At 38.6% G+C, this 19,192-nt stretch overlaps 1 protein-coding gene across 2 annotated transcripts in view; it reads right to left on the bottom strand.

Moving 5' to 3' along the window:
- ALDH1A2 (aldehyde dehydrogenase 1 family member A2) overlaps positions 1–19,192 on the bottom strand; it is a 103,156-nt gene that overhangs the window by 42,270 nt on the left and 41,694 nt on the right. The window contains exons 2-4 of one of the 2 annotated variants that reach the window (XM_007165940.3): positions 17,418–17,522; positions 17,095–17,235; positions 13,784–13,913 (exon numbers count right to left, since the gene is read on the bottom strand). In XM_007165940.3, the coding sequence (XP_007166002.1) occupies positions 13,784–13,913; positions 17,095–17,235; positions 17,418–17,522 (376 nt within the window). The remainder of the gene's footprint in view (positions 1–13,783; positions 13,914–17,094; positions 17,236–17,417; positions 17,523–19,192) is intronic. The other variant, XM_007165941.2, reaches the window with a different exon arrangement.

Raw genomic sequence — 19,192 nt, 5'->3', positions numbered from 1 at the left:
AAAGAAACTAAGTAAAATGCTATTGAGTAAATTTAAAATGCTAGGCAACTGGAAAAGGTGAGGTGTAAAAGTAAGATCTATTTCATAACCCAATCCTGGTGTCCAAATGCACTTCCAGGCACTGGGGGAACCCAGGCATGTCTAGGCCTATTTCAAGAAGGCAAAAGTTCACTTCAAAGAAGATTACATCAATAACCCAAAGCCTCCACCCTCACATCAGCCATGGAAATGAGGACAATTTAATAATCTTGTTTTCCCTATAGGAGCAATGGGAAATTGGAATAAATACCCAGGAAATCCGAACCAAGTTCTTCTTTAGGAAAGTACCATTATGTTTATCTGAATTATTTTAAGTGGCTAATTGAGATAACCAAAGAATGGCTTGTTTTTTTTAGCATAAAGCTTTTCATTTCTGGTATTGGGTCTTTGTTTTTCCCTCAGTTGCCAACGCTTTGGCTGCTTCACTGATACTTGTTTTCTCTCTCAAAAGCCATTCACTAGGGAAAGTGAAGACCCTCAGTTAATACTCAGGAAGTGCATTACTATTAGGGATGGGAATGAAAGTGGGGACAGGAGGAGATGCTAATTCTTCCTAGAATTAACAGCTATCTGTTGCTGGTACATCTTTTCAAAGAACTTTTTCTTCCCACATATATTAGCATCCTTTTATCCCCTCTCTTTTTTAAAAAAAAATACAAATGGGGTCATATTATTCACAGTCTTCTATACTTTGGTGTTTCCCACTTTTTTCATATAAATCTAACACATTTTTTAAGCTGCTGAATGTTATTCCACTGGCTCAATAAATAATGGTACCACTGTAAACTGTCCTGAAGGACGACAGAGATTGCTTTCAGTTCAAGCTATTATAAATAATGCTGTAACACTATCATTTTATATATCTCTGTATATCTGTGAAATCTCATGGTCAGAGTGTACATGCATTTCACATTTTGATCAATATTGCCAAATCACTCTTCAGAAAAATTACACAATTCATAATTCCAAAACAACATGTTTTTTTCCCTACCCTTTAACACTGGGGTTTTTCAAACATTTTAATTTTGGTCAACCTGATAGGTAAGAAAATGACAACCTGTTTTGATTTGTGTTTGATGATATATGCAGTGAATATTTTTTCATGTTTAATGGTCATTTAAAATTTTTTTCTTCAGGTTTATATCCTTTCTCATTTTTCTACTAGGTTATTCTTTTTTAATCATTTAGAAAACTCTGTGTATATTAAGAAAATTAGGCCTTTGTCATGTGTATATGCAAAGTTTTCCCCTAGTCTGCTACTTGTCTCCTAATTTTGTTTCATGTATATTACTTTAAATGGAAGAATTTAGGAAGTAGGTAAGCTCAGCAACTGTAGGAAGGAAATTATTTTAGAATGTATCTCCACTACAACAAAAAAAAATAGCCAAAATGTGGAAACTGTCCACAGGATGATAAGAAGAAGTCTGAGTAATATTTTAAAAATCAAGTTAACTATCTCAGCTTTGTATGCAGACAATTCAAGAACTTTCATAGATATCTTTTTTTACAATAGTGCAAGTTACCACCATTCTTCAATTTATAAATCTCTGAAAAAGTTTTTTTCTATTAATACGTTTTAATGTTTCACATTTTTTTCCCAGAAGATATAAATGCAATATTAGGCTCCTCTTCCTGGGAAGGTTTTTCACGGGGAGCAAAAACACTGATCAATAGGCTAGAGAGTTTCATTTGCAAGGAAATCCTTCTCAAGTAAACTCTGTAATCTGGCTAAGGTGATGGATTCGGGTATTAATCAAAGACCATAGAAAGAGAGTGTAATGTCAAGATGGAGTACAAATGGCCTGAGAAAAAAATGGCAATATGAACTGAAGAACCACACAGGGGTTTATTTTAGCAGCACTAGAATGGTTCAGACAGAATTCACAGGGCACTTGCACAAGCACAGCATGGTAATTCATAAAGCGTTTCCCCCCTCTACATTCTAAATGCTGAAGAATTTAGTTGTATTACTTATATAATTTTGAAAGTTACTGAAGAAATGAAAGAGAAGAAAAAATGTAGGAAAATCTTAAAAAGCTGACCTCATAAGGAATTGAACTCGACTCCATAATTGATCCCAAGAGAAACCTGAGTTATGGGGAATGAAAACTTTCTTGGATAAACTGTTCACAGATTTGACAATGGCTGACGCAATGAAAGAAATCGAAGAATCTTCCATCTAAGTTCCTCTAAGCAGTAGATAAATAAAGGGTGTTTTGGTGCTTGGGCTCTTCCCAAAACACCGCTGAGTGAAAGAGATAAAGAAAGGGTCCCAGACCTTGCGCTCAGTCTGTATTCTCATCTGGTTAGTGGAAGAGGATTCTGAACACCCTTAGTCTGAACAGGGTGCCCAGCACACACAAGAACTATACCTCCTACGTGTACCCTTGGCCAGGGCTGGAGGCACCTCAGAGGTCCCACACAGCTACTATGACCCTGCTCTGGATCTCACCAAGCTTCTAGGCTAAGGTTACCCAAAGGCCAATCGCTCAAGAGCCACCTTCTTAATTTTTGCCATGTTCAAGTTATCACTTACCCTATTACTTATAATTTCTTAAATTAACTCATCTTTTAAAAGCTATTTGTCAGCTATTTGTTAGCCTCACCTTAAGGAAAATCTATGAAATAACAGATTTCATGAGCTAGCAATATTTTCTTCTAATATTCTTCAAACCTAATAATTAAAATAAAACATGCTTACTGCATTACTGTAAAGAATCATCTTTAATTTTTATTTTTTATTGAAGTATAGTTGAGTTATGTTTCATGTATACAGCAAAGTGATTCAGTTATAAATATATATATATTCTTTTTGAGATTCTTTCCCATTATAGGTTATTACAAGATATTGAATATAGTTCCCTGTGCTATACAGTAGATCCTTGTTGTTTGTCTATTTTATATATAGTAGTCTGTACCTGTTAATCCCAAATTCCAAATTTATCCCTCCCCCACCTTTCCCCTTTGGTGCGTTTTCTATGTCTGTGTTTTCTATGTCTGTGAGTCTATTTCTGTTTTGTAAATAAGTTCATTTGTATCATTTTTTAAAGATTCTACATATAAGTGATATCATATGATATTTGCCTTTCTCTGTCTGATTTACTTCACTTAGTATGATAATCTCTAGGCCCATCCACATTGGTGCAAATGGCATTCTTTCTTTATATGGCTGAGTAGTATTCCATTGTGTATATACACACATACACACACGTGTGTATGTGTGTATATATGTGTGTGTGTGTGTGGTGTGTGTATATATATATATATATCACATCTTCTTTATCCATTCAACTGTTGATGGACATTTAGGTTGCTTCCACATCTTGGCTATTGTGAATAGTGCTGCTATGAACACTGGGTGCATGATTCTTTTTGAGTTAGAGTTTCCTCCGGACCTATGCCCAGGAGTAGGATTGCTGGGTCGTATGGTAGTTCTATTTTTAGTTTTTTGAGGAACCTCCTTACTGTTCTCCATAGTGGCTGCACCAATTTACATTCCCACCAACAGTGCAAGAGGGTTCCCTTTTCTCCACACCCTCTCCAGCTTTTATTGTTTGTAGACTTTTTGATGATGGCCATTCTGACCGGGGTGAGGTGATACCTCATTGTGGTTCTGATTTTCATTTCTATAGGATCATCTTGCAGGCTACCGGTGCCACATGGTATGCCATATTGTGCTTCTCAAATTTAAATGTGTACACAAAGCACCTAGAGTTCTTGTTAAAATGCTGATTATGAATCTATCTGTAAATCTAGGGTGGGACCTAAGAGTCAGCATTTCTATATAAGCTCCCAGATTATGCCAACGCTTCTGATCCACAGACCACACTCCAAGTAGTGAGGTTCAGAGGAACCAAGCAGGTAAAGGGTAGTCCATGTGTACTGTGATGACCTACAGCTGCTGACTTCATTTCTATTTACTTTTTGCCTCTCTGATAACTACTAATTTGCCTGAAAGGAGTTTGAAGTGTAGGAGAATCTAAACAATGTTTTTAACACTTTTAAAATAGGAAGAGAAGAACAAAAACATATATACTTCTACAGAACCTTCCAAAATATTTTTACATGCTTGCCTCATTTCATGCTCAAAACAACACTATGGAAAAATTAGGGCAAGTATTATTATTAGAAATTTACAATTAGAGAAAATATGGCACAGAGAGGTTAAGTCTAAAGTGATATCACTGGTTAAGTTGTGGCTCCGGCACTTGAATCTGCATCATCAGACTTCAAATTCACTTCCCTTAGAAACATATTAAAGGCTCTTTTGTGAAAAAGGTGTTGGATTTAGGTGGCTATCACAAAGCATAGAATCAGAGTGTAACGTCAAGGAGTGCAAATGGGGGGAAAAAGACAACCCTTGTACGAAGGGTGAAGATGATTCTTTGAGGATGTGGTGTGTGGACAGAGAACTTGCATAGACTCCTGTATCTTAAGTTACAAAGCGAACGCTACAGAGCAACAGTCCTCTCCTCAGGTGGGGGAGCCCAAGGCTGAGCACCTCTTTGCATCTGGGGTGAGTCGACTCCAAGAGGGTGCGGAGTGTTACTTCTCCCTCTCTCTCTTCTATACCTAAGATGATGTATAATGAGTACTGCTCTCTGCCTAGAAGAAAAATTGCAGCCCATTTTCCCATCTCTGACATTAATAATGATCTCTAAATATGGCAAGATGATTAAAAAGATTGTTCCCATCATTTCTCTAGCTTTGTGCTATAAAGCACATCAGCCTGACATAGAAAAAAATCTCCATCCAAACTCCGATACTCCATTTTAGGCTATGATGATCTTAGGTCTTCTTACCAAATATGAGGCATTACAGAGAGAGTTCAGACTCAGCAAGAAAGGATTGCATGTGATGAAAATACCAAATAAATGTTCTGAATATCACATTCTGAGGCAACAAGTTAGCATACAACCATGGTGGAGAAGACTAAAGAAGTGATGAGACATCAAAACAGAGATACTAATTCACGTGTTTAGAACTTTTTATCTCTCAGCCTCTTTTCCATTTTACTCAAGTAAAAAATACTGTTCTTAAAAGGAGTTTATTTTAAGACACACCCAGAGACAACTTCTCTTACGTGTTTTCATACCTGAATGTTATACACCTTTATGAAGAATGTAAAAATCTTACAATTAAAAACTCTATTTTACCATGAATTTGGTTGAACTATGGATCAAACTTTACTGAGTATGTATAGATTGAGCCATTTCTAGAATTAAACTAAGAAGAGTCTTTGTCTCTAGAGATGAGTAATAAAAAAACCTCTTCCACATTTGTGAATGTTGAGGCACTCTTCTATGTTCTTTGATGGGGGCTCATCAAATTACACAAGCAATATAACAATTACTTAGTTATTTAGAACAATTTAAATATTTAGATTATTCCTTCAGGGTAAACATTACTTCTTAAAGCAGATTTTATAGTTGTTTGAAAAAAATTTTTGACAGAATTATTATTCTCATAAGAATATCTGGCATTGACACAATCTACACATAAACTAAACAGAGTATGATTAGGTAATACCTATGGTCAATGAAATCAGAAGAATCTGAAATGTGCCAGAAATTGAGAAAAAATTTATCAAATATGGACCCCAAGAAATGGCTCCCAGGAATGCAAGGATTCTTCAATATACGCAAATCAATCAATGTGATACACCATATTAACAAATCGAAGGATACCATATGATCACCTCAATAGATGCAGAAAAAGCTTTCAACAAAATTCAACACCCATTTATGATAAAAACCCTCCAGAAGGTAGCCATAGAGGGAACTTACCTCAACATAATAAAGGCCATATATGACAAACCCACAGCCAGCATCGTTCACAGTGGTGAAACACTGAAACCATTTCCACTAAGATCAGGAACAAGACAAGGTTGTCCACTCTCACCATTATTATTCAACATAGTTTTGGATGTTTTAGCCACAGCAATCAGAGAAGAAAAAGAAATAAAAGGAATCCAAATCGGAAAAGAAGAAGTAAAGCTGTCACTGTTTGCAGATGACATGATAATATACATAGAGAATCCTAAAGATGCTACCAGAAAACTACTAGAGCTAATCAATGAATTTGGTAAAGTAGCAGGATACAAAATTAATGCACAGAAATCTCTTGCATTCCTATACACTAATGATGAAAAATCTGAAAGAGAAATTAAGGAAACACTCCCATTTACCATTGCAACAAAAAGAATAAAATACCTAGGAATAAATCTACCTAAGGAGACAAAAGACCTGTATGCAGAAAACTATAAGACACTGATGAAAGAAATTAAAGATGATACCAACAGATGGAGAGACATACCATGTTCTTGGATTGAAAGAATCAACATTGTGAAAATGACTATACTACCCAAAGCAATCTACAGATTCAATGCAATCCCTATCAAACTACCAATGGCATTTTTCACAAAACTAGAACAAAAAATTTCACAATTTGTATGGAAACACAAAAGATCCCAAATAGCCAAAGCAATCTTGAGAAAGAAAAACAGAGTTGGAGGAATCAGGCTCCCTGACTTCAGACTATATTACAAAGCTACAGTAATCAAGACAGTATGGTACTGGCACAAAAACAGAAATAAAGATCAATGGAACAGGATAGAAAGCACAGAGATAAACCCATGCACATATGGTCACCTTATCTTTGATAAAGGAGGCAAGAACATACAATGGAGAAAAGACAGTCTCATCAATAAGTGCTGCTGGGAAAACTGGACAGCTACATGTAAAAGAATGAAATTAGAACACTCCCTGACACCATACACAAAAATAAAGTCAAAATGGATTAAAGACCTAAAAGTAAGGCCAGACACTATAAAATTCTTAGAGGAAAACACAGGCAGAACATTCTATGACATACATCACAGCAAGATCCTTTTTGACCCACCTCCTAGAGAAAGGGAAATAAAAACAAAAATAAACAAATGGGACCTAATGAAACTTAAAAGCTTTTGCACAGCAAAGGAAACCATAATCAAGACGAAAAGACAGCCCTCAGAACGGGAGAAAATATTTGCAAACGAAGCAACTGACAAAGGATTAACCTCCAAAATATACAAGCAGCTCATTCAGCTCAATATCAAAAAAACAAACAACCCAATCCAAAAATGGGCAGAATACCTAAATAGACATTTCTCCAAAGAAGATATACAGATGGGCAACAGACACATGAAAGGATGCTCAACATCACTAATCATTAGAGAAATGCAAATCAAAACTACAGTGAGGTATCATCTCACACCAGTCAGAATGGCCATCATCAAAAAGTCTACAAACAATCAATGCTGGAGAGGGTGTGGAGAAAAGGAACCCTCTTGCACTGTTGGTGGGAATGGAAATTGATATAGTCACTATGGAGAACAGTATGGAGGTTCCTTAAAAAACTAAAAAGAGAACTACCATATGACCCAGCCATCTCACTATTGGGCATATACCCTGAGGAAACCATAATTCAAAAAGAGTCATGTACCACAATGTTCATTGAAGCTCTATTTACAATAGCGAGGACATGGAAGCAACCTAAGTGTCCATCGACAGATGAATGGATAAAGAAGATGTGGCACATATATACAATGGAATATTACTCAGCCATAAAAAGAAACGAAATTGAGTTATTTGTAGTGAGGTGGATGGACCTAGAGTCTGTCATACAGAGTGAAGTAACCGTATGCTAACACATATATATGGAATCTAAAAAAAAAAAAAGGTTCTGAAGAACCTGGGGGCAGGACAGGAATAAAGACACAGATGTAGAGAATGGACTTGAGGACACAGGGAGGGGGAAAAGTAAGCTGGGACGAAGTGAGGGAGTGGCATGGACATATATACACTACCAAATGTAAAATAGATAGCTAGTGGGAAGCAGCCGCATAGCACAGGGAGATCAGCTCGATGCTTTGTGACCACCTAGAGGGGTGGGACAGGAGGGGTAGGAGGGAGACGCAAGAGGGAGGGGATATGAGCATATATGTATATGTATAGCCGATTCACTTTGTTATACAGCAGAAACTAACACACCATTGTAAAGCAATTATACTCCAATAAAGATGTTAAAAAAAAAAAAAGAAATGGCTCCCAACTACAATATGAAGAGTATTTCAAGAATTGCTACAAATCTTATATATCCAGTAACACTAAAAATGAGTTTACTTAACAGCATCAAAATCTGTAACACAATTCAATGAACGGATGGCCATCTTCTAATCTCTAATTTGTGTACAGAATTACCTTTCAAGGAGCTAGCAACCCTTTTGGTGACCCCAGTATTAACCAATTAGACCAACTACATTGAACTAGTTCATTTTGTCCTCTAGCAGATTCCTATGTATTCTGAGACTGAACATACCTCACTGAACACTTTACAGGTATAAGGATAAACTCTATAAATGCTTATACAGACACTGGAGATGACATTAGCATACAGTGGTGCTAACATTATTTCTCCCAAGAGGCTGCTGGTAGCATCTCAGAAGTTAAACTACATGCTCCTGAGGCGGTTATGAAGATATCTTAGCTCTACTACTACTCCATTACGTCATCTTGGAAAGTTACTTTACTTCTCCGGACCTCAGTTTCTCTGTCTGAAAAATGAGGAGACTGGCCTTAGTGATCCCTGAGTTCTCCTTCAGCCTTAACCTCTCAAAGAGGTTACATGTGAAGCCGACTTTGCGATCTCCTGTCACCACCAATTCAGGTAACTACCTACCCTGGGTTCTTAGGTGGGCAGAGCAAATAGCTCCTCATTCTCATTCTGAGTGAACAGTAAGATCTCACCATATGGGTTCTCTGCTGACGACACTAAATTAGATCGAGCTGTTAAAGGCAAAACCTTAGGATATGAGTCAATTTCTGCACATTTTTAGCCTATTTAGTTCAACAGGTAAAACTGAAAGGAAGTGAAGTAGATAAATAATTACAGATGGCCTGAGTAGCTTTTTAAACTTTTCTATATGCTAATATATCATAAGGTCATTTTTATGTCAGAATTCAGCTTAAAGCATGGACTACATTTTCTCTGCTTACGTATCACAAAATAAATAAAATCAATACTGTTAAAGAGAAAAACCATAAGTAATGGAAATCAATTATCCTCTGTTTTTCCTTCACTGAACTAAAAACGATCTTTGTTCCTTCCCGCATCACAAGGAGTTTGTGGCCATGAGAAGTTAAAAATAATACAGGTTAAAAATAATCAAAATGGGGATAAAACTACTTCCCCTGGAGGGCTTCTATGAGATTAGAGATATTGTAATGGGCACAAAGAAAGTGTACAATAAATCATAATAATGATTATTATTTATCATCATAATTAGCAGATGTTACAGCAGAAGGGTCAAAGCATAGGATTTATGGTCAGAAAGAATGGCTCCATTGAGTACCATAGCAGGAAATAATAGACAATGTTGTAAAGGGAAGAACATCAAGACCCTGAATCAAACTAATACCACATGATTCTGTGATAACATCCAACTGTGGGCCTTGAGGGGGATGTGACAGAAAGGGATGGGAGAATCTTTCAATTCAGAGGGAGAAACAGCTGTCCAGTGGATGGCTGAAAAGTGGTCATGCCATAACCCTTTTCTCCTCCTCCCAAATATTCTAGAGAGAGGCTACCCTTCAGGGGGAGGGGAAGAAGCACATACTCGCTCTCTCCAACTGATTATCCATTATGTAATCAAAATCTCTTTCTAAAGCACAATTCTGATCAATTCATTCATTTACTTAAAATAATTCAGTGACTCACCATTACTGTGGAATAAAACTTGCAGCACGGTTTCCCCAGGCCCAGAGCCCCTCTGTCTTCTAAATCTGGCTATACTTTCAGATCCACTAGCACACTGTACTCTCCTCCCTCCATACTTCGCACAGGTTATTATCACTGCTGGTGATGGCCCTATCTCCATCTTTACTTACCTGCCCTTGTACAGGCATCACCTTGTACATCCCACTTCCTTCTCCAGGAAGCCTTAATACTGGGTGAGATGCCTTTCCTATGGAGTACCATTGTACTTTGTACTTCCATATGTGAATAAGCCACTCTGTATTGCACTTGGCTGTCTACTTGTTTGTTTCCTTTACTATTCTATGGACATCTTAGTTGTTCACCTTTGTAACCCCAGTGCTTAACACAGGTGCTCAAAAAAAAAATCTGCTGAATGAATGAATGTATGAAGGAATGAGGGGATGCCTGAGAGACAGGCTGAAGCCTGGTAGAGCAGGTGAAGGAAGAGCTCTTCCCACTACGAGGCAGAACGCCCAGCCTTCCTAAATGGGAAGGAGTCCAAGAGACAATAGCATAAGTCTTCCCACTCTTTCTGGTTCTTATCCTTTAGTGTCAGGGATACTAAGCTAGATGAACCATGGAGTACGATTCAATGTAACAAAGCAGCCTTATATTAAAAAAAAACTTTCAGGTTTATTTTTATGGGTGACCAGGCAGAATTGTGCTTTCCGTCCTTGTATTTCTCCTAGTAGCAATGGTTCAGTATTTACTAACTCAGTGTCCACACCAACTTTATAGAACATAACTACCATGAATAATGAGAATCAACTGGATGTTAATCTAAAAATCGGAAGAGGGTGACTGGCTTCTTCCTTTTGCCGCCCTGACGTACACGTCTCCACAAGAGGGTCTACAATGGCTTAGGCAGAAAGAGACTTGGGTTTAAATCTCAGGCCTGCCACTTACTCACATGTGACCTTGTTCAAGACACTAAACCCTCGCTGTCTCATTTTCTCACCTGCAAAAGGGGTACAATACCTTTTAAAATCTGACCTGTTTCACAGGATCATACACAGAATCACATAGATCCTGTATGTGAAAGAAACTTTTACATGCTCAAGTGCTTTGCAAACATAAAGTACGTTATCCCTTTATATTATAATTTCAAACAAAACTAGGGTGTTTCACAGGAAATGTATGTAAGACAATAAAGACCTCATGGTTAAAGGCTAACGGCTTTCCTACATTCCAGATTTCACTGAAAAAAGCCAAGAACACAGAGACAAAAATCAAGCTGATGTTAAATTATAAAGTTACAGATGACAAATAAAACATAAATGGATTGATTGAACAAATTTGAGAATAAATAAGTAAATAATAATGACACTCCCTTTCCCTGATCTTCCACTATTACCCCTCTGGCTTAGCCAACTAGATTCCCTAAGCACTGAACTAGCCAAAGGGGTTGTGAGATGAATTCTCAGGAGGCTACAGGCATGTCCAAATGTACCTAAAAATGGAACGGAAAGGAAAGCGGCCAAGTTCACGTTTGCTGTCATCCTTCCTTTCAACTGCTTGAGGCACCACAGCAAAAAGGTCTTACATCCCAGACCCCCAGCTTCCTAGGAGCTCTGCTTAATGACCTGAATCCCTGGAGAGTCCCTCATCCTGGTATCCCTCTAAACGCACTTAAGGAAAAACTGGGGAAACAAAAATTACTTAGCATTTAAGGGAATTCCTCACTTTTTTTCCTTCACAGGCTGGACACCAGTTTATGAGTAAAGGTGGGAGAGACTACTGTGAAAGACTTTTCTAAGCCCTGTATTTCTAACTCAGAATCCCCAAAGAGCATCAGATGAAAAGTGAGACTTATAGACCAACCACCTCTACTGCCAGATAAAGTTACAGTAAAGTATCAAACATTATCAGGAACTCCAATAAATCTTTATCTAATCAATCAAGGTCTTCTCTCCTAAGGAGGCAAAAGAAAACCAAGATATCGTTAGGTCAAATACCAGGTCAAATGTGTACAGCCTTCTGTTTCACCTTATTTCTAAGATATCTCTAAATCATTTGAAAAGATGTTTAAATGCCTGAAACATATTTGTTGTCTTAGTGATAATGGCAGGTGGGGTGGGGTGCCAAACACCCAGGGCCTTTGATCCTGATAATTTCCTTTCTGCACTGAAGCAGAAGAGGTCAACCTGAAAAGGCTGGCGCATGACCTGCTCTTGACAAAGGTTTTCGTTCCCAGGCCCTCCCACAGGTATGCTTACGCCAGACAACAACTCTGCCTCACTTAGGCCATTCCTCAATCCTACAAATGAGGCCAGAGAACAGTGGTCTGTAATATCCCAGAGCCAGGAGTGAAGTAAGATTCTGACATTCCTTAAGAACAGTCTTCTCCATCCTTCTGAGTCTGCTGAACGTGGGAAACTTCTGGATGGCAGGGAAGAGTCCCTATAACCAGAAACGCATTTTCTAAAGACTAACATTCCACATGTCACCATCATTCACTGAGGTAATTTTAAAATAGTCCTTTGAAGCCTCATCTCTGTCCCTTCTCCCTTCTGTGACGTCTTCTCTTCTTGCTAAATGAGGCATCGCAGTGGCCACGTGGTTGGTGCTGGTCTCTGTGTCGTCTCCTCACTACGCAAGGCAGAGAACCCAGCAGCATAGGCATCACCTGGCAGCTTGTTAGGAATACAGAACCTCAGGCCCCATCCTAGACCTGCACTTGAAGAAGATTCCAGGTGATACATATGCACATTCAAGTTTGAGAAGCACTGCTCTAAACCAGCTACACTATCATCCAATCATCCCCTTTTCTGGTAAACCAATCCTACTCAGCCTAGGAAGGCCCAAACTGGGCACTCCAAAGCTCCCAGCATCACTTTCCACTCCTCCTAGTATGCACATGGGAAGCAGGCTGTTTTCCAGAGAACACGGGTAGAGTACCTGGCATGTTACTTAGCAGCATCCAGAAGCCACTCAAAAACATGTACTTTCTTTATATGTATTCACCACTGCCAATATCGTCCTATCTCTTCCAGTTGGTCCCTTTCCTGTCGTGATATCTCTTCTACCCAGTATCTAAAATGGATCCTCTAGTGAAGTGATTCACCAGGCTCTAATGTCAAAAGTTTCAGCTCTACAATTTATTTGCTGGGTGAATCAGGAAAACTAACCTTTCTAGGCCTCAGTTTTCTCCTCTGCCAATGAGGATGTTAATAACAGTGCCTTCCCCTTGGGGCAGCTGTGAAAGCATTTCATTTGATATTAGCTACAGCTAGTATTCATGCTCAGACCCAGACCTTTCCCCCAACTTAGTTTGGATACTTTCCCTTTCCTTTAAAGGGCTACAGCACTGACAGGCCAAGCCACACGACTTAGCACCTAACTGTAACTCTCCTGTAGAGATCTTTGTTTTGTGTTACTGGTTTTGTCTCCAAACCTGGATCTTAAAAAAAAAGTGTCAGGATGGTGGTTGTTTTTACAGACTGTGAAAGTAATTTATAGGAAATACAGAAAAATATGAAAAAGAAATAATAAATAATCCATAATCTCACCACTAAGAAAAAACAACTGTTAACATTTTAGAGGATTTCCTTCCAAACAAGATCTTATGTTTCAGGAGAGCAAGGGCCAAGTCTTAATCTTCTCAGAATTTTCCCTGGCTTCCCCACACCTAGTGCCTCTCCACACTCCCAGCACCTAACCTACCACAGTGCTAAGCACTTTGCAGCTGACAAACACACGCCTGTTCCTTAGCTGAGAGATGTACTGATGTGGCTTGCCCCTACACCTGTGTGTGGACTGTCTGCATATTGAAATAAGGATACTGTCAGAATTAGTGACACAATCTGTTTAGTCCTTTGTTCGGTTCAAGCTGCTGTAAAAGTGTGCTCAGATCTGTACTCCATGTGACTGCTGTTTGTGTTTGGTGGTGAAAGTGTGTTTCTGGTGACGCCTCATGTTTCCCTTTTCAACGTACTCAGATTACACATACCTACAGGAATGGTCATCCCGTGAATTTTATCAGCCCAGCCTGCGTAATACCGAAGGGTTTTGATGACTCCTTGCAAATCGACGTAAAAAGCTTGCAGGAACGGTTTGCCACCATTTAGGGATTCCATGGTCTGTAGGAAAAGAAATGGAGAACTTTCCAATAATACACTAAGTAACTTCTACAGCAGAAGAAAAAAGGAATAGAGAGAATACAAATGAATCTGAACAATGATGCATACCTGGTCAACTCTGATTTCCCAAATGAAAAGATTTTTAGTACCACCTGTCTAGTTTAGTTTCCAGTAAAAACCACAATGAACTTATACGTGTGTGTTCTTGTGCCTGTGTGTTTCCAGTAACCACTATCCCAATATATAAACACAACTGGTGATAAAGAAGTGTTCTGCTTGTCAAACCAGCTTCTGTTGTATTAATGATCAGAGCTGCGTGGGGATTTTTCAGAGTCTACACCAGTATTCTGAATCCAAAAAGAGGAGCAGGGACATGGGCTTTTATGCAGTTGATGAGACTATAAAACGTTCTCCACACTGCCAAGACCCCTGCTGAGAAATGGAATAGCCACGGTGCACAGCAAGTTTATTTATTACCACCAAATAAACAAGATCTCCTCTAGGGAAGCTCATACTATAACAACTTGAGGGCTGTTTTTTCATAAATATTTATGTTAATAACCATTATCTATTAAGAGTGAAGTATCTGGTCCATTTAATAAAAATAGAGTTAGAGTTATTAAGCAGTTTTAGATGATAAATGTTATTATTTTAATGACACAGTCCTAAATAGGGTAAATCTGTAACATAAAGAATTACAAATGAACACAATGAAATGAGTATTTTGACTTGAGAAATAGTAAAGGTGTTACATATTTAACAAATAAAATTAAAAAAACATGTTTGTAATCTCATGTCCTTCTCTTCAAGGACATTTTACAACACATACTGGTACGAAAATTATTTGAGTGCTGACAAAACTAAAATTGAAATATTCTCCATTCAATGACATGAAAATATTATTTACAGTGCAATTTTTCCACTTACCATGTGTATAAGATGGAACTCATTTTAAAATATCATGTGACCTATTCACTGTATATTGGCTCACCTTTATTAAAGGAAATCAAGTTATTTCCCAGTTCTTTTTAGAATATTTATGTCTGTGAGATGAGCATTACATTCTCCACACAGCAGGCATAGAGCCACGGTCTTGACAGCATAGACTGAAGTAGAGTCAATAACCAGAATCTGGGCCACCTAAATGGTCCATCCCTATGAGCTGTTGACACCAGCTAAACTTACCTGAGAGTTGCCAGCCCTAGGTTTATTTTCAATTGTGTTTACCTGGCTGCAGTATTAACTTCAGTATTCTGGTCAGGAGCTCCCCCTATATTCGAGAGGCTACCTCTTAACAAAACTCACTCCTCTCATGCCTTGGGAGTGTTTAAAAGTAGAAATCACATTTAAGTGTGATGGGAAAAAGGACTTGACCACAGTGAGAAATATGTCAGAAACAGGATGGCATATGAATTTTATGACATGAAAATATAACTGCAGAAATGAACTATATCATCATCTAGTAAGTACTGCTAATCTAATGTTATAAATATTATGTGGATTTAACTCAATTAAACAGACACTTATAGACCTTCAATGTGCCCCCATTCACCGTTTATGTGTCACAAACTATGCTAGGATTACAAAAAATGGAGTAAAATATAATTTTCACTCTCAAAGAAATCATAATCCAGTAAAGAGACAGCATATAGACCAGCATTCCCCCAAGGTACTCCAAAGAATTCTGTTTTGTACGATATTGACAGGTTAGCCAGAAAAATAGTGTTGAGGCTCCAACAGGTTTGAGAAACACTGAGTAAGGCTTGTCAGAGTCTTTAATATGCGAAGTGTCTTATGAATCTCCATGGAACACCTTTTCCCAATATATATAAACACCTCATTGGAAACAGTATTCCTTGAAGTACCAAACTAGAAAATATTTTTATAGATCAATAAATGTTATATATAGCAAGAGTTCTAAACCATCTCCACAAAGGATTCACTTTTGTTTCCACACTATGAACAGACCCATGAAAGGGATGGTAGGAGGGAGAGCCATGGTAGAAACGACACTGAGGAAGGGTACTAATGCTTCCCTCTCCCAGAGCGAACCCAACAGTGATCTGATTTCCCAAACAGAGGGTAGAATATAGTATTCATGGCTTTAATGCCCTGACTCAACGAGGATGCCCTAAATATTAAATGATCAACTATGGGTCATGCAGGTGGAGATCCCTGCAAGACAGGTATACTGCACAGGCATTCCTAAATGGTTCCAATTTCCAAAAAAGTTGGTATTCTCTAAGAAACTGACTTTTTTTTTTTTTTTTAATTTATTTATTTATTTATTTATTTATGGCTGTGTTGGGTCTTCGTTTCTGTGCGAGGGCTTTCTCTAGTTGCGGCAAGTGGGGGCCACTCTTCATCGCGGTGTGCGGGCCTCTCACTATCGCGGCCTCTCTTGTTGCGGAGCACAGGCTCCAGACGCGCAGGCTCAGCAATTGTGGCTAAAGGGCCTAGTTGCTCCACGGTATGTGGGATCTTCCCAGACCAGGGCTCGAACCCGTGTCCCCTGCATTGGCAGGCAGATTCTCAACCACTGCGCCACCAGGGAAGCCCTCTAAGAAACTGACTTTTATTTTTAAAATAGCAACAACAACGACAACAATAAACCACTAGGAGAGGGGACATTCCTTATGTGAGAAAATGATTGTTTTAGTGAAAGAAAGTTGCTGTCTCCTTCTGTCTCTCCTATTAGTTCTAAAAGAACAAAGGGAGCAAAAGTATATGAGAGGTCCATATCATGCTCTCTGCTTCTGAAGGATTCTCTTTAGTCAAGAGGGGCTAACTCTGGAGAGGTAAAACTCTTTTGATTGCCAACAGTAATTTGGTATTGGTTTCCTGCAAGGAGCATGGTGACTCTCTTGTTGCTTGACTGTTTTTGTTCTTTTTGTTGAGGGTGGGAGGAAGGGGGACGAGAAAAGCAGGAAGGTCCTTACCAGTCATGGGAAGCTATGGTTTTGTTCTTCAAAATTCAATAAGAAGAGACACTCAGCTGGTCCTCCACTTCCCCATCTGATCCCAAAAGCCAAACCTCTACCATTTTTCATGTGTATTATGTACCCTTTAGCTTGTTCCCCAGGTCTGCTTCATATCATACTTTCAGAAAGACTGAGGAATCTAAATTTCAATGGAATGGTAAATTTGGGGTAAAGACGTGATGCTTTCTTAGGTTACTTACCGCAAGGACTGCCCTGTCTCGTTCCACCAAGTCTGCAAGCTTATCCAACAGACGTCCTCTTTCTGAAGCATCCATCCTTCTCCACACTGAGCCAAGAGAGAAAGCCAGACGGGCTGCCTGCACTGCTTTGTCTATATCTGCCTGTTAGAGAGGAAGAGGCACAAGTGAAGAGAGAGATTGCTACAAATAAAGGAAGAACCATCTGCTTTCACAAAAAAGGTGATCAATGAACATCAGTGGCGATGTCTGGAGAGCATGAGTTTATTGCTTTGTTGTCTGAAGGTAGTTACTTCATGCGAAATTTTTTTCTAAGACAAACATACCTTGTCTGCTTCTTGAACTTCACACACCTGTTCTCCTGTGGCTGGATTATAGACAGGAAACACTCTCCCACTTTCCGAGTTCTGCCACTCGTTGTTAATAAAAATCTAGGGGAGTAGACAACAGAATGGGATCCATGAGACAGGTGACAGGAAGTCAGTCAATGGTGCCGTATTATATGGAAGTACCATAGTAGTAATACTTGCTCTGTATGCTTGCTGGTATATAATTAAAGTATAGAATTTGAAGTGTTACAAGAAACCCTTGATCATTATGCAGTCCAGCCTCACCCCCAATTCAGAAATTTCCTTTGTGATATTTTTAACTCAACATCATCCAAAGATTAAATATAATTCTTATCTTTAGTGAACCTGTCAACTACTGAGGAAGTCAAACAAGGAAGGAAGGATAGACAGTCTCACATACATACAAACCATACACTGAGATTGAGAAAGTATTTATTATAGTCCAAGCTCTGGCCAATATCCCAAAAGGGTAAATCGTGGATCAAACTGACAGTCATCCGGCCTTAGCTACTAGTTTCTCTGTCAGAGGCATAAGTGACTTCACAGGGAAATCTGAAGGGTGCTGGAATAAGCATTTGCCTGATTTATAGTCAGATCCTGAACTGAGCAATGACTCTGACCAAACCAACTGGTGAGTTAAACAACTTACATGTGTAAATCCAAGTTAGATTTCTTTCCTTTTGCTGGGTAGGCTATGTGGCTCAGCAAAGGGAAAAGGCCTATAACTTTCAAATGGGTCTCTCTAGGATTTCTTAAGAGCCTTGGTTTCTTTATATAGGAAATGAAGATTATATTAAAATGGCAAAGAAATGGTTTAAGAAATTATTCAAGTCAATTTCTCAGAAGATTTGTAAGATATGCATTAACGAAGGAGGGAAAATATAGGCAAAAACATTTAAAAATTTTTATTGATATTAAGAGAGAAATCCAAACTAATATTTTTAGACTATGAAAGCTCAAAGAATACACAAAGATATTTTACTCTATAAAATTTAAGGCACAACAGTGAAAATTTCTGAACCTATGAACCATTCAGTAGTCAGTCAGTTTAGAACAAACACAATGATAAACTGATTTGCTACTGCCTGGCATTTTAATAATCACAAGCGAGGCTGAGTGTAGATCTACAATTTTAAAAATTAAGTTCTAGATTATGCCAAAGCTTTGCTTTTTCCTTGATTTGATAAAACAATGAGTCTGTGTTGAAGGAGTCTTCTTTTCCTGAAGGCTTTTTAAGATAAAGGGGAGCATGGTGGAGAAAGACCTTAAACCTGTAAAAGCACTTAATACAAATGTACTGAGCACAAACACAATGACCTTGTAATTGAGTAACAATTTTTTAAAGTTTTTACAGTGACTGTCTAAACATGCTTAACATACTGTATTCATTTGTATAATGTATTCAATAAATGCATAGATATTTCTAGACACAGGAGAGGCAAAGATGATTAAGAGTTCCAGCCTTCCAGGGTCAACAGTCTCTAGTAGTTCATTAAATACTCACAACAGGGCTTCCCTGGTGGCGCAGTGGTTGAGAATCTGCCTGCCAAAGCAGGGGACACGGGTTCGAGCCCTGGTCTGGGAAGATCCCACATGCCGCGGAGCAACTAGGCCCGTAAGCCATAACTACTGAGGCTGCGCGTCTGGAGCTTGTGCTCCGCAACAAGAGAGGCTGCGATAGTGAGAGGCCCGCGCACGGCGATGAAGAGTGGCCCCCACTTGCCGCAAGTAGAGAAAGCCCTTGCACAGAA

This window comes from Balaenoptera acutorostrata, chromosome 3, assembly GCF_949987535.1.
Source record: "Balaenoptera acutorostrata chromosome 3, mBalAcu1.1, whole genome shotgun sequence".
NCBI classification, from domain to species: domain Eukaryota; kingdom Metazoa; phylum Chordata; class Mammalia; order Artiodactyla; family Balaenopteridae; genus Balaenoptera; species Balaenoptera acutorostrata.
The sequence above is the reverse complement of the archived record's forward strand: the minus strand, read 5'-3'. Positions and strand labels throughout refer to the sequence as shown.